Source organism: Bathycoccus prasinos (assembly GCF_002220235.1).
Source record: "Bathycoccus prasinos genomic : Chromosome_3".
In the NCBI taxonomy this organism is placed as follows: Eukaryota; Viridiplantae; Chlorophyta; class Mamiellophyceae; order Mamiellales; family Bathycoccaceae; genus Bathycoccus; species Bathycoccus prasinos.
Genome location: NC_024006.1, coordinates 128,474 through 142,221, shown reverse-complemented (window position 1 = coordinate 142,221; position 13,748 = coordinate 128,474). Strand labels below are relative to the sequence as shown.

The following is a 13,748-nucleotide window of genomic DNA, read 5'->3' as shown; positions in this document are numbered from 1 at the left end:
ACTACCACTAGAAACACATTACTATATAATATTTTTATCACGGTCGTGCAGTATATACATTCTTATTTTAAATTCGATTTCACAACGTACAACGACGCGTTTCGGTAGCGCTTCGTCAAAACGGATGTCTACTTCTCGTCTTGGCTTTTCTTCTCCACCCCGGCAACTTTCGCGTAGTGATCGGTCACGATGTTAATATCGCACCCGTACTGCGCGTAACAGGCTTCTAACTTTTTGCCTTCCAATCCTGTTTATTATTAGTATTAAAAATGTCAGTAAAAGTTCTGTCGTCAGTCTTCGCATAAAGAGGGCAATAATGGTGACTCGGATGCTTCTTGTAAGATGATGAAAAGAAATGAAGATCGCATATTCTTCTTTCTCTCTTCTGGATTTAAATCAAAACGTACCTTCGCACTCTTTAATCGCGTTCTTAATCTCTTCGACGTCGCAGTAGCCTCTCGCGCCGCCTCCACCAGCCGTGAATTCCTCCTGCATACATAAATAAACATGTGAGTAATCTATAATAATTGGACACAACAACAACAACAACTGTAAAACGTACCGCTTTCTTCAATTTCGGTTTCGCCGGTTCCGCGCGAACTTTGAAACCCTCTCCTCTCCTTCTCTCAAAATTTGAGAATAACCGCACTCTCTTGGAAGAGAAGGAGGAGGAGGAGGAGGAGGAGGAGGAGGAGGTTTTGCTCGTCGACGCTGCCGCCGATGATGATACTAAATTGATCGTAAACATATTTTTATTATTTTTGCTTCTTTTGCGAGTGAAGAAAAAAGACAAAGAATTTTCGGGTCAAATTTTGATCAAAAAAGCACTTTTTAGATACAAAATTTTAAGCGCTTTTTGCTCCATAAGAATAAAACTGTGGATACAGAGATGATGATGGCAGGAGGAAGAGGAGGAGAGCTGTCGTCTTTCGACACCAACGATGATGATGAAGAAGAAGAAGTCGTCGTTCTGAAACAGGAGGAGGAGGATTTGGAGGACAGAGGAGGAAGAGGTCGAAACTCTTTCAGAGAGAGGTTGAATAAGATTGTCCAGACGACGGCGAGAAACTCGTGGTCGTTAGTGAGACATTTCAAGAGCGGAGGAGGAACGGCGAGAAGCGCATCGGAAGAGGAGGAGGAAGAAAAGGAGGAGGACGGAAGAGGGAAGAACGTAAGGGAAGAATCGCTCTCGCATTCAGTGCCGAAAAAAATCGCGAGGTACTTCCGCGCGGAGAGGAGACGGACTTTGACCGCGTTGACTTTATTGACCGCGTTTCCGCCGATACTGAGAGCGTCCGTGGAAGTTTCCGGGACGAGGATTTTAGATTATATGGTGACAACGATCGTAAGTTTAGTGGTTTTGTTATCCATGTCTTTGTATAACTGGGAACGGGAGGTATATCCGGCGATGAAGATGCTTTTGTTCGCGGCGTTGGTCGTCGCGCAATTGTTGGCGGAAAACGTGTGCGTGGCGTTGATTACGCATTTGGACGAGAATAAGTTTGTGTACACGTCGTTGCAAGATAATTTGTATCAGTGGTTACGTCGCGGGTGCGAGACGTCGAGAGCTTTGAAGGAATTGTTTTGTGGTACGTTTCCCGGATGGACGACTTTGCATTTTGGCGCGTGGGTAATTTTAGGCGTGTTGGGACCGACGCTCGGCGGCGAAGGCGAAGGTTTGGGTAGGATGCTTTTTAAGAAGAACACCGATCATCAAAAAACGCTCTCGAGGGACGAGCGACCGTTGAACGGTCATGATAATAGTCGTAGTAACAGTAGAGACGAAGAGCGCGGAGAAAAACGCGCGGGAAGGTTTGAGGACAAATCACCTAACGCCGCTTTCTCGCCGGCGGAAGAGCAAATTGCAAGCGGCATCAATATTAGTAGTAGTATTAATAGTAGTAGTAGCTCAAGAAGTGTTTTTGGGATTGCAGCTCGAACGTGCGCGACGATTGCGTTAGCGCGCGCCATTCGCGTGGTGTCATTCATGCTTACCGTGGTACCAAATCCAAAGCCCGGGTGTTACAACCGTCAATTTTCGGACGCGCCGATGCAATACGAAGACGGTTGGCATTTAATTGAATACGGATCGAGTCGAATTCGGGGAACTGGTGGGTGCAACGATTTGATCTTCTCCGGACACGGTGTCATATACATGTCTGGCTTCTTGTGCTTAGCAACGCACGGTATATCTCTGGGTAGTTTCGTCGTATTTTTAGCCGTATTACACGCGTCGTGTAAAGAAGCGCTGGATCAAACGCACTACGGCGTGGATATGTTTTTAGCCATCGCGGTGACGGCACTGAGTTGGCGCGAGTGTCACACCGTCGAAAAGTGGGTTACCGGGACTTCATCAAAAGACGACGAAATAGGAAAGGGAGGAGGAAGAGGAGAAGAAGAAGAAGAAGAAGAAAAGAAGAGAAGAGGGAAATTCCAATTAAGTAAGCGAGCGAGGCGTGGTTTGAGCTTTTGTTTACCATTTCTCATCATCGCGCTCGTCATCGCTGGTGCGACTGTGTTCATCACCAGCGACGCCTAAGTGAAAGAGAGATACACGAATAAAAAGGGAAACTGTGTGTGTGTGTGTGTGTGTGTATGTGTTTGTTTGTGTGTATGCGTGCGTTAAAAATATACATGTCACAACAGAGCCGTCTGCGTGTTTTTACAATCCACCAGCGGAGTTTCGCCTTTTTTCTCGATAAGTACGGCTTTGATTTCGTCGCTCTTTAAGTACTCCATCGTTTCTTCTTCGTTCTCAAAACCTAACGTCGTCGTAAAGAATGAAACCGGAATCGTTGGGCGGTGACTGGAACACACCGCCAACAACGCGTGCCCGCGCAATCGATTCGCGTGCTTTTGCATAAGGTTCCAATTATAATTCGGTGCTATTTTCCGAAGCTTGAAAAATTTGACAATATCTGAGCCTTTCACTGAAACAATAGCTTCTAAGGCATGTTTCACAAAGTCGTGCTCGATGTTCTCTTCGGTCAAATCAATCATCTCCGTGAAAAGTTGGCGACCATTCTTGGCCGTTTCGTCCGCGATCAACGCGTAGAGTAATCTATATGCCGCAAACTCACCTCGCGAGTCTTTAAACTTCTCTTCATTGATGTACCGTTCGTGCAACGTTTTAAGAACCGTTTGACACTGGTTATACTCGGCTAAATCGTCGTGCTCTAGAGCAACTCTCGCGTGCGTCTCGTACGCGGAAACCGCCAAAGGGCCCTTCGCGTGCTGCACGGTTAAATCCTGTCTGATTGACTTTAATTGCTCTTTTAACTGATCGTACGTCCATTCTCGACTCTTCCATTTTTCTTCTACTAACGCCAAGGCTTTTTTTAAAACCGCCGGAGGGCGAATATCCGAAGCTTTTGGATCTGAGGTCAGGCGCATGTACGCTTTTGTCAGGGACTGATTCGTTCCCACCGCGCGTTTGTTCCCGGTTTTCAATTCAGCCATGGTCACTTCTCCTCGAGGTGAATCTGTCCGCGTGACCGACTTCGGTCGCTCAATCTCTTCCCCGTAATGCTCGTTATTATTAAATCTCTGCTCGCGTTTCTTCTTGTTTTGTTTCGAGTACAAATCGTCATCCATCGCTATACCTCCGCGGTCTCTCTTTCTATTACTATCACCGGGGGTCAATCTACTTTCTAACGCAGAGGGCACGCCAAACCGCAACGGCTGTTGTTCCTGAAACTGCTGCAACGGCGGCGGTGGTGACGGGTACTGCGCTTGACCGCTTATGACGCTCATCGGTGGCATCCCGAGCGGTTGCCTCGTGAGAACCGGCGGCGGCATTTGATACCCGCTCATTCCAATCGCCTGATGCTGATATTGTTGTTGCTGCAGATGTTGTTGACCATAAAAAAGTTGCTGCTGCTGCTGCTGCATCTGATACGGTGGCATCATCATCATCATTTGTTGTTGTTGTTGTTGTTGTTGTTGTTGTTGCATGTGAAAAGAAGGTAGTCCATGCGGAACTCCAACCAAGGCCGGCGGCGGCGGCGGCGGCGCGACCTTCGTCGTCCCGCCCCCCGCCGCTTCAACCAAAGCGCCCATTTCGCTTTGATCAAACCGGCTCGGTTTCTTCACTCTCGCTCTTTTCAACTCCATCGATACTTTCTTCTCTCTGTCTTCAAACGTTTCCTCATTCCTGTTTTCCTCCTCCTCCTTTTCCTTTTCCTTTTCTTCGCCTCCACCCCTTCCTTCCTCTTCCAACCCGCCGTAGAAATATTGCAAACACTTCTTCCTCAACAAAATCTTCGGTTTCTCCGCCTCTTTGACTCGTTTCGCGTTCATTAAATGTTCCACGTCCGCGTAAATGTCCAGCAATTTCTCTCGTCTCGATTTCTTCAACGAAGAGGTGGAAAACGTCTCTCGGTGCCTCTCGAAATCTATTCTCGCGAGTTGACAAATCTCCCGAAACGTGTCCAAATCCTTTTTCGAAGCAACGCGTTGTTGTGTGCTCCTCGACGAGCGACTTTTGTCGTTCTTCTTCGCGTTGTTGCTCCCACCGCCCATTTTAATAAGAGAGAGAGAGAGACGAGAAAGAGCGTCACGAGCAGTTGCGCATCGTTTCCTTCTTCTCGCGCGTCTTAAGTTCTGTTCTTTTTATGGAGAAAACTCCGCACTACAAAGACACCCAAAACGCACGCAGAGAAACGATGATGAGTACACGAAGACTTTAAACAAGACTTTTGTCTCCGCTCCGTTTCCTTTAATTCCTCTGTCTGAGAAGAAGAGACGACGACCACGAGGCGAAAGAGAGAGAGAGGGAGAGAGTTTCAGGAGAAAAAACGACGCTTTCGCGACGACGACGACGGGGTGTTGATGAGACGATGATGACGAGTGCAACGATGTTGAGTTTTACGACGAAGAGGAGGAGGAGTTTCTTTGTCTTTGTGTTCCTCTTCTCGACGATGGTGACGACGTCTTCTTGGACGACGAAAAAAGGCAGTAAAAGTTGCGCGATGTTGTTGTTCGCGAACGCGGAACGAGGAGGAGGAAAAGAAACAGCGGCGAGCACGACGAGAGGAGCGAGGAAACAACGTTTCGGATCTTCGTCTGTGTCCTCCAAAACGCCTCCTTCGTCTCCTCCGCCGCCGGACAGGTATAAGTATTTGAACAGGCGGGAAGAACGGTTCGATTTGGATTTCGAGTCGGACGCGTCGTTAAAATCGTCCGCGACGGCACAAAACGCGCTGATACACGGTGGGATAACGTGTAACGGGAAAGTGAAACCGTACGCTTGGAATCGAGCGGCGAAGATAGAGGACGAGGTGCCGGGAGACGTGACGACGATCGGAGGGTCGTGTCACGCGGGATACGCGGACGGTTACGGCGCGGTGTCGAGATTTTCAGGTCCGTTGTACGTAGCGGCGACGGAGGATAAGGTTTTCGTGATTGATGGGAAGAATAGGAAAGTGAGAGCGATTGATATCGCGAAAATGACGAAACACGCGGTGAGGACGATAGAATTCAAGTTTGTCGGGGAGAGAGACGAAGAAGAAAGAGAACAAACGCAAAAGAAGAAGAATGGGAAGAAAAACAGTAGATATAATAACGAAATCATTCGAATTCCGGGACCGATTACCGCGACTTCGGATGGGCAGACGATATTTATCGTGGATAAACTCGACGAGAGCATCTACCGCGTAGCGGGACACCGAGGCACGTTGTACGAAGCAAACACGAGAGATTTATCCGAGGAGCAAATCGCTCGGAATAATCGAGAGAGGAATTATTTCGGGACTAGAAAGAATAGCGACGGTAGTGGTAGTGATAGTGGTGGTAGTAGTAGTAACAACGAATACGTGGCGGCAACGTTAGAGACAACTAAAGTGCTCCAGAACGGGTTAGGTGTGAGAGACGTGAGCGGCATCGCGGTCCATGCTGACGTGTCGACGCATAAATTAAAGGGCGTATACTTTGCGTGTAAAAAGCGAAACGCAGTTTTCGCGTTGGTGAGCAACCACAACAAAGGATCCTCCGAGTACGAGTTGACCGAGGAATGGATCACCGGGGAAGGCGGGGACGACACCAACGACGAGAACTTTTCGCACAAAGGGAACGTGAACAGTTACTCCAAAGGTGGATTTCGAGACAGCGAAGACAAATCGAAAGTTTTATTTAACGAACCGAGCGGGATCGCGCCTTCGCCGGACGGGAAGATTTTGTATGTCGCGGATACGAGGAATAATCGCATTCGTGCCGTAGTCATAGCTACCGGGGAAACGTACACGATTGCCGGTAACGGGAAATCGAAAACGATCGATTGTCATCGATCCGGAAGTAGCGCGAACATCGGGTACGGGAACAGTAATCGACGATACACCGGCACCGGAAAGAACCAATGGAGTACGAAGAGCTTAGAATTAGACGAGTGCGCGTTTGACCACCCGGTAGGGATTTCTGTTCACCCGGACGGGTTGTATCTATTCGTTTCAGAGTTACACGGACAAACTATTCGGGTCGTGAGTTTATCTAAAGTGCAAGAGGAAAGCGCTTCATCCGCCGCCTCTACCACCACCACGAAATGGACGGATCATTCCGCGCATTACCGCATCGAAGCAACACGAGTCTCCACGCTTGTCACCAACGATGGATGTAAGATAGCCAGTCAGTTAGCGTCCACATCCATGGGTTTTGGCATCAAAAATACTTTCCCGGACGGGTACGGATTCCGAGCGTGTCTTGGTGCGCCGAACGACATTGCCTTAGCGCCTTTAGGCGGCTCGTTATTTGTCGTGGATTCCTTCGCATCGCGCGTGAGACGAGTATCGGCGTTGACGCCTCGAGAGAAACACCTCGCGGATCGTATAAAACGGAGAGAAAAGGAAGATGCGGATCCTTTGAGATATCCCAAAGGCCAAGCCGTCGGGTGGTTGCGATTGAAGAAACCGGCAAAAGGATCGTCGTCGGCGTATCCGATCTATCCGTCTAGATATTTCACCGTCTTGTGCGAATTCGATCAAGAAATAACCGAGGAATCTGGGTTTGATATCCGAACCGCCATTCGAACCAGTAACGCGTTCGTCATACGAGTCAACCAAGAACCAACGTCGGAGGATTGTTTCGTCGACGACGACGATTTAGACCGCGACGTTAGTTTTCACAACGATAACATCAAGTGCGGACCAACTTATAGCATCACTTTGAAAGCGCACGAGCCTCACAGGAAAGTCGAGATTGGTTTGACTTCTAAAATCATGAAGCTTTCGCCCGGGAACGGCGCGAACGTCCACGGCGGATGGCGTTCGGAACCGAAAATCATGGTGACTGTTCCCATCGGTGGCGAGCGCGAAGATTTAGAGTTTTGGAGGTATCTTTTATATTTCCCCTTACGCGCGGTATCAGGCGTGATTAACTTTGCGTTCTTTTGCTTGCTAGGCGCGCTTTCCTTGGTTGCTTTGAGCGTCATGGCGCGACGACAAGACCAGTTTCCGAGAGTCAAACGTCTCGTGAATAAAAAATGGTTTCCAAAGCCGCCGAAAATTTCCGTGGACGCGTTCGAGAAGGGTATTGAAAAAGTATTTGGCGTGAAATCACTTTTAGATTTGCGAGGGAAAGCGAATTAGACTCAGTAGTAGATTTGTATATTATTATGCTGCCATTCTATGTGCCGAACTTTGAATTCATATCAACGCATACAAACAACTTCCCCGACAAGTTTCGTAAACTCGTCCTCTTCTACTTCGCTCGACTTCTCCTCCTTCCTATTCGTCGTCGTCGCAATCATCCAATTTCTAACATCTTCTAAAGTATCTATATCGTACAAAGGATCGTACGAATCTTCCACGTGTGGGACCATCCCAACTTTCCTTGCCGCATTTTTGGCGTCTTCTAACGTGTGATTCGTGCTCCACCGAACCAATTTCTCCTCCTCGCTCCCGAACAAACTCTCGCTAAGTCTACACGTCGTCGACAGGTGCCAAAACCCGCCATCTTCGGCTTTCCCGAAACCTATTTTCGGAGCGTCATTCTTCAGAGGTTTCGATGCTCGCATCTTCTTCGTGCTCTCTTCTAACCGTTCCCACGAGGCGTCCGGATAATCCGTCCCGACCACGTGAAAGACGCGGCGACTCCTTTCACCTACATCTTCTGGACTCCTACTCGCATAAGAAGAGATCTCGTCGTTTATGGCGCGTATCATTCTCAATCCTAAATCGTTCGTGCTCTCATCCTGCGCTTTGACTTCGATTTCTATTTTCCTCCTCCTCCTTAAGGAGACGACTCCTACTTCTTCTTCTTCTTCTTTGTCGTCTTTGTCCTCGTCTCCAAAGAAAAGAAGATTTTTCTTCTCCAACCACTCTCGCACTTTCTCAACCTCCTCCTTTTCGGCGACGTAAAACACCAACCGGAGACGCTTCTTCATCACCCCGTCGCGATAACGACGACGAGGCGTAGGCGCACACACATTTGTACCACGAATCATCTCTTCTCTCCCCAACAAAAATCCTCTCAAAACTCTCTCCGTGCAAAACTCGTACAATCTCGCCGCCATCGTTTCACCCTTTCTCCTTCTTTCTTCCTCCTCCTCCTCCTCCTCGTTCACCATCAAAATCCTCATCAAATCTTTCGCCAGTCTCGTCTTGCACTTGCCCGGAGTCGCTCGTCGTCCAAAGAACAGCATCACATCTTCTTGGTCTTCTTGGTCTTCTTCTTCTTCACGATGTGCTTCAGTAGCATCCATGATATCTTTTATAAAATAACGAACTTTTCTCCGCTCTTTTTGGTCTCGTGATTTTTTTTCTTTTCTTGTATTTTTACACAAAAATTCCTCAAAGAGCAGCTCCTCGAAAAAATCACTCGTCACATTGCACAAATTTTGTTGGTGTTTTGACTCTTTATTATTAAATTACTACTACTCCTAATAAAACAAGAAGAATAATAATAATGTTTGGAATGGGCCAATACGAAAAGGTCGGGGACTCCGCGAAGGTACGAATAAGAAGAGGCTAAGTTTGTTTTGTTTCGCGGGGCGTGTTTTTTCTATATATTTTGTCGTCGTCTTTCTTCGTCGTTCTGCGTTGTTTTGTTGTAAGAAATCGGGGCATCCAATTCTCTCTCTCTCTCTCTCTTTCTTTCATTCATTCCTTTTTGTTTCATTCGTGTGCGATTCGCGCGTAGTCCTTCTATACTGCGTTGTTTAAAACTTCCGACCACAACGCATCCTCGTGTTCTAATACTCACGGCTTTTATAATAATAAATTAAAAACAGATCCCAGGCAGAAACGACGAGGACAACAAATCGAAATTTTCAGACATCAAAGACACGGTCAATTCCGCGGCAGCCTCGGCGTACCAGAAAATCACCGGCACCGAGTACGGGAAAACTATGACGGAGAAAGAGTTGGCGATACAAAACGCGAAAAAAATGCAAGAACATAATCGACCACCGGCACCGGATTGGAACCAGGCGAAGAAAGACGGGAGTCACACGCATCCAAACACGATGGATAAAGACGGGAAATTCCTCACCGCTATCGGCGCCATGAAGTCCGGGGGCGGGTACGACGTCGATCCGGTGCATGGCGACGCCTCGCTCGAGACGAAGATGAAAGGTTTAGGGGTGGAAAATCCAGGCGAGAAGAAGAGTTTCGCGTGGAATGATCCTCCTCCGCCGAAGAAGAAAGAGATGAAGAAGAAGAAGAAGAAAAAGAACAACTCGGATTCGGATTCGAGCGGGAGCGATGAAGACACCAGCGACGACGAGGGATCCTCCGAAGACGAAAAGGAGAAGGAACCGGTGGAGGACTTTGGGATGGATTGCGAACCAAAGGATAAGTTTCGCAAGAAAAGACTCCAAAAGTTGAAGAAAGATGTGCACCCGATTTTAGACGTGGTGCGCGTGGACGATCCGTCGGAGTTGAGAGCGTTGTTAGAACTCGGGGGCGACGCGAACGAAGTCATCACCGAAGACAAAGTGAAGGACGAGTACGACCAACTCGGATGGACGCCTTTGTTAGAGGCTTCGAGTAAAGGCAGAGTGGATTGCATGCGCACTTTGTTAAAGTTCAACGCCGACCCGAACGTTGGGTGCAACGAAAACGACGAGAAACCGTTACATTACGCCGCTCGAGGTGGTCACGCTCAGGCGTTGACGAAACTGTTCAAAGAGAGCAAAATCGACGCGTTCGCGCGCAACCGCAAAGGCGCCACGTGTTTACACTCCGCCGCAAAGAAAGGTCGAATCGAGAGTTTACAAATCATCTTAAAACAGTTTAGAAGAATACAGGAGGAAATGAGTAGCACGGCGGATACGCAGAGCTCGAGATTTGACGACGCGATTGATTTCGTCGACAGTTCCGGGCAAACCGCGTTGCACGTCGCCGCCGGCGCCGGGTACGAAGACGCCGTCTCCATTTTAGTCAAAGCAGGTGCGGATGCCTCCTTGGTCGATATCAAAGGCCGCACGCCAAAAAAAGTTGCCGCGAAGAAAGGCTACGACGACTTATCCAAAGTCTTGCGAAAAGCGGAAAAAGAGAGCGAAAGCCGAAGAGAGAAGATGGGCAACTTGCAAATCCCGACCAACGCGTTTGCGGATATCGAAGGCAAACACACGGAAGTCGCGTTCAGTCCAACGCACGAAGCAGGGGAGGAGAACGAGAAGTTATTCAAAGACGCGGCGCGGATAGAAACGGCTGGTGGATTATAATATTAACAACCCCGAGAACAACACTCTATTATGATGGGTTTTTAAAACTGACTGTAAAATATATAAATTCCGCCAAGTTACGAAACGTATTCGTTCGTCGAATACGCGACGACGACGATACCGATGACGATGATGATGATAATGCACTAACTTTCGCTTCTTCTCTATTCTTTGTATTCACATCTATTCGTTTCTATTATTCGTCTTCTATGTGACCTATTTCTTCTCTTCTTCTTCTTCTTCTTCCTCGTCTTCTAGAAAAGCGCTTCTCTGATTCCCTTTCGGGTTGTCTAAATTCTCCGTCGCGAAGTGCATCATGCTGTTGCTCAGACCTCTCAGCGCGGCTTCTCGTGCTTTTTGAATCTCCTCTGCATCGATCAAGCACTGATTCTTCCTCCAAACGTGTCTCACTTGTTCTCTCAGGGCAAATCTCGGGACGGATTGTTTGTGCGCTAAATAATCCGCCAGTCGTAAACAATCTCGGTACAGTTTCAGAGGCTGGTTGAGAAGGAACTCCGCCGGGTGTGGTGGTATCGATTCTGAAGACGTACTCATCGCGCGACATCGACGAAAGCGCATAAAACACAGCATTTCGCGTCTCGCATTTTTTGTTGGTCGCAATAAGGACATCATCCCTATCTCGTTCTTCTTATTCTCTGAGTCGTCGTCGTAAACATTTTGTGCAACTCAACAAAACACATTGATTTCTCACGCAACACACAAATAAAAAAATGAAGAACATGTGTCTCATTTGACGACAGCCCACTTTTTTGGCACAAAATTTTCGCACAAAACTCTGCTCTGCTGAAATTCTGTTTTTTTTTTCCATCACATCATCATCATGTATCTCATGTACTACCTGAACGAGGACGGGAAGCGCGTGTACACGCTCAAGGTACGAAAACTTTATATGTCGCATCGTTCTCTCTGTGAGTATGAGTCGCAAAAGCTCGGTTTTGTCTCGTCTTTTTTTCTCTCTCTGTTGGAACACACAGCGGAATAACATTTTAATTTCGATCGAGAATTCATCGTCACGAAATTCACCTCCCGCCGCCCTCTTTCTTTTCCCTCTACTTAATGAACAGAAAACGGGTCCGGATGGGAAACCGACGTTGTCGGCGCACCCGGCGAGATTCTCGCCGGACGATAAGTTCTCGAAACAGAGAGTCGCGTGCAAAAAACGGTTCGGGTTACTTCTCACGCAGCAACCGGAGAAGCAGTTTTAAGAGTAGTAAAATATGAATTCGCGATTGAATTTCGAGGGAGGAGAGAGAGAAGGAAACCTAGAAGAATGTAACAACACACACCACAACGGTAATTTTATTTATGATTTAAACTAGTAGTATACAACGAGATTCAAACACTCGTTCGGTCGGTCATTCCTCCACGCGCTCGCTTCTTAAGGCAACTCATTAACTCGCTTCTTAGTGAAGCAACTAAAACAGCTAAAACATTTCTCCTTGATTTCCTTCTCGCTTTTCGTCCACCAGTGCTCGTCGCTCGCGTCGAAGAACTCCTCCTCGTCGAATTGTTCCAGCTCTTCTTTTCGCTTCTCGAGAACGGAGTGAGAGGGATAGAACGGTTGGTTTTTCTCGCGTAACTTTTTTCGGATGTAATCTTGGGACTTCTTGTGCGCGGATTCAAATCCGAGCTTCCGCTCGACGACGCCGATGTCTTTGAATTTCGATTGGACCATCTCCGCGGTGAGTAAGGAGTTCGGGCCGAGTTTTTTCTGCAGTTGGTCAAAGACGTGTTTGCCGTGACCCATGATGTGGACTTTATTCCTCGTTTTCACATCTAGGAAGAGTTTAATAATGGACCAGATGACGGTGAATATGGTGGGAGCGTTGATGATGTAAGATTGGTAGAGACTTTCCGGGTAGTTGTCCTGGGATAACTGCATGGCTTTTTTCGTCACCGCTTTGATTTCGCTCGTGAATAAGCCCAAAGTCATGCCTCGCAAGTTCCAAATGTTAATCACTTGCGTGATGGGATACCCGACTCTCTCTGACGCTGGCTTAAACACGAACTCTTGCTGCCACTCCATTGTTTGGATTTGAGTCCGAAGAAACGTGTCCACGTCGTCGAATTCGCTCAGTATTTGCTTCCAAGGCATATTCGTCACGTTGTCGAAATAAATCGGGTGTCCAAACTTCCCGTGACCGACGTAAAAAGAGTTTTGCGAGCACACTATATCGTACAGCTTCTCGTTCTCTAAGAACGACCGCTCTAAGCACTCGTCCACGTGCCATTTTTTCCTCCATTTCAGTGTGTTCCGTAACATTTCCCACGCCAACTCCTTCCCTTTCGTCCTCGCTCGAACGAATCTCAGAAGCGTCCTCTCCTCGCCGCCCAACTCCGGTATCGTCATCGTTTTTGGCAATATCATCTCGTGTTTCACCAATTGCTCTTTTAAATATTCCATTCGTTTTCGTTCTTCCTCGTTCGGTTCCGCGTATTTCCCGCTCTCTTTCGTCTTGGGACGATGATGATGATGCTTTCCTCTTTCGCTACCAAATCCGCTGTATTCGCTCTCGTTACCATCCTCGCTCGTTCGACTCAACGAAGTGAAGCGATCGCGAAAGGATGATTTCGTGTTTTCACCGCCATCTTCGCTCGAGCGTCGATGGAAAAATCTTTTTCCTCGCGTGGGCGTTGTTACGAGTTCTTCTTCTTCTTCTTCTTTTTCATCGGAGACGACGACAGTACCGGCGGCTCTCGTCGTCGGTTGCTTTATCGATAAAGAAGAAGATTTCATCGTAAATCGAACTTTCACCAATGTGATTTTAATTTAGTAATGCCGTCTCAAAGCGACTGAGTTATATCTCTCTCGCGCGCGCATGCACTCGTTTCGTGCGGTTATAATTATATTACTATTAGTGTTAGTATTTTAGTATCACGCGCAGCACCACCAGCGCGCAAAACGCGTGTTCAGGTTGTTGCGTTCACTGATGAGAGACAAGAACAGTTGAGAAAATATTCCAATATTGTGGCAAAGACAGAGAAGCACTTTTTCTCGTGCGTTTTTTTTTTCTTGGTGTCAGGAAGAACAGACAACACGAACGAAAAAGAAAGAAAGAAAGAAGCAACA

The 13,748-nt window shown here is 47.6% G+C and overlaps 9 protein-coding genes across 9 annotated transcripts; 4 read left to right on the top strand and 5 right to left on the bottom strand.

Annotated features, from left to right (window-relative positions):
- Positions 1-128: 128 nt before the first annotated feature.
- On the bottom strand, positions 129-495 carry Bathy03g00860 (predicted protein; the record flags this gene model as incomplete). The annotated part of the gene is made up of 2 exons (XM_007514285.1): positions 129-247; positions 408-495. 2 exons carry the CDS (start codon positions 493-495, stop codon positions 129-131), a joined length of 207 nt encoding a protein of 68 aa, XP_007514347.1.
- A 394-nt stretch (positions 496-889) lies between these two features.
- Positions 890-2,539, top strand: Bathy03g00850 (predicted protein; the record flags this gene model as incomplete). The annotated part of the gene is made up of 1 exon (XM_007514345.1): positions 890-2,539. The coding sequence occupies one exon, from the start codon at positions 890-892 to the stop codon at positions 2,537-2,539; it is 1,650 nt and encodes a 549-aa protein (XP_007514407.1).
- Positions 2,540-2,637: 98 nt separating this feature from the next.
- Positions 2,638-4,521, bottom strand: Bathy03g00840 (predicted protein; the record flags this gene model as incomplete). The annotated part of the gene is made up of 1 exon (XM_007514268.1): positions 2,638-4,521. The coding sequence occupies one exon, from the start codon at positions 4,519-4,521 to the stop codon at positions 2,638-2,640; it is 1,884 nt and encodes a 627-aa protein (XP_007514330.1).
- A 398-nt stretch (positions 4,522-4,919) lies between these two features.
- On the top strand, positions 4,920-7,577 carry Bathy03g00830 (unknown protein; the record flags this gene model as incomplete). The annotated part of the gene is made up of 1 exon (XM_007514349.1): positions 4,920-7,577. One exon carries the CDS (start codon positions 4,920-4,922, stop codon positions 7,575-7,577), a length of 2,658 nt encoding a protein of 885 aa, XP_007514411.1.
- A 62-nt stretch (positions 7,578-7,639) lies between these two features.
- On the bottom strand, positions 7,640-8,692 carry Bathy03g00820 (unknown protein; the record flags this gene model as incomplete). Its single annotated transcript, XM_007513838.1, has 1 exon — positions 7,640-8,692. One exon carries the CDS (start codon positions 8,690-8,692, stop codon positions 7,640-7,642), a length of 1,053 nt encoding a protein of 350 aa, XP_007513900.1.
- Positions 8,693-9,337: 645 nt separating this feature from the next.
- Bathy03g00810 (AnkA) lies at positions 9,338-10,657 on the top strand (the record flags this gene model as incomplete). Its single annotated transcript, XM_007514096.1, has 1 exon — positions 9,338-10,657. The coding sequence occupies one exon, from the start codon at positions 9,338-9,340 to the stop codon at positions 10,655-10,657; it is 1,320 nt and encodes a 439-aa protein (XP_007514158.1).
- Positions 10,658-10,873: 216 nt separating this feature from the next.
- On the bottom strand, positions 10,874-11,212 carry Bathy03g00800 (predicted protein; the record flags this gene model as incomplete). The annotated part of the gene is made up of 1 exon (XM_007514277.1): positions 10,874-11,212. One exon carries the CDS (start codon positions 11,210-11,212, stop codon positions 10,874-10,876), a length of 339 nt encoding a protein of 112 aa, XP_007514339.1.
- A 286-nt stretch (positions 11,213-11,498) lies between these two features.
- Bathy03g00790 (H/ACA ribonucleoprotein complex subunit 3) lies at positions 11,499-11,883 on the top strand (the record flags this gene model as incomplete). The annotated part of the gene is made up of 2 exons (XM_007514259.1): positions 11,499-11,552; positions 11,743-11,883. 2 exons carry the CDS (start codon positions 11,499-11,501, stop codon positions 11,881-11,883), a joined length of 195 nt encoding a protein of 64 aa, XP_007514321.1.
- A 173-nt stretch (positions 11,884-12,056) lies between these two features.
- Bathy03g00780 (predicted protein) lies at positions 12,057-13,415 on the bottom strand (the record flags this gene model as incomplete). Its single annotated transcript, XM_007513985.1, has 1 exon — positions 12,057-13,415. One exon carries the CDS (start codon positions 13,413-13,415, stop codon positions 12,057-12,059), a length of 1,359 nt encoding a protein of 452 aa, XP_007514047.1.
- Between the last annotated feature and the right edge of the window lie 333 nt (positions 13,416-13,748).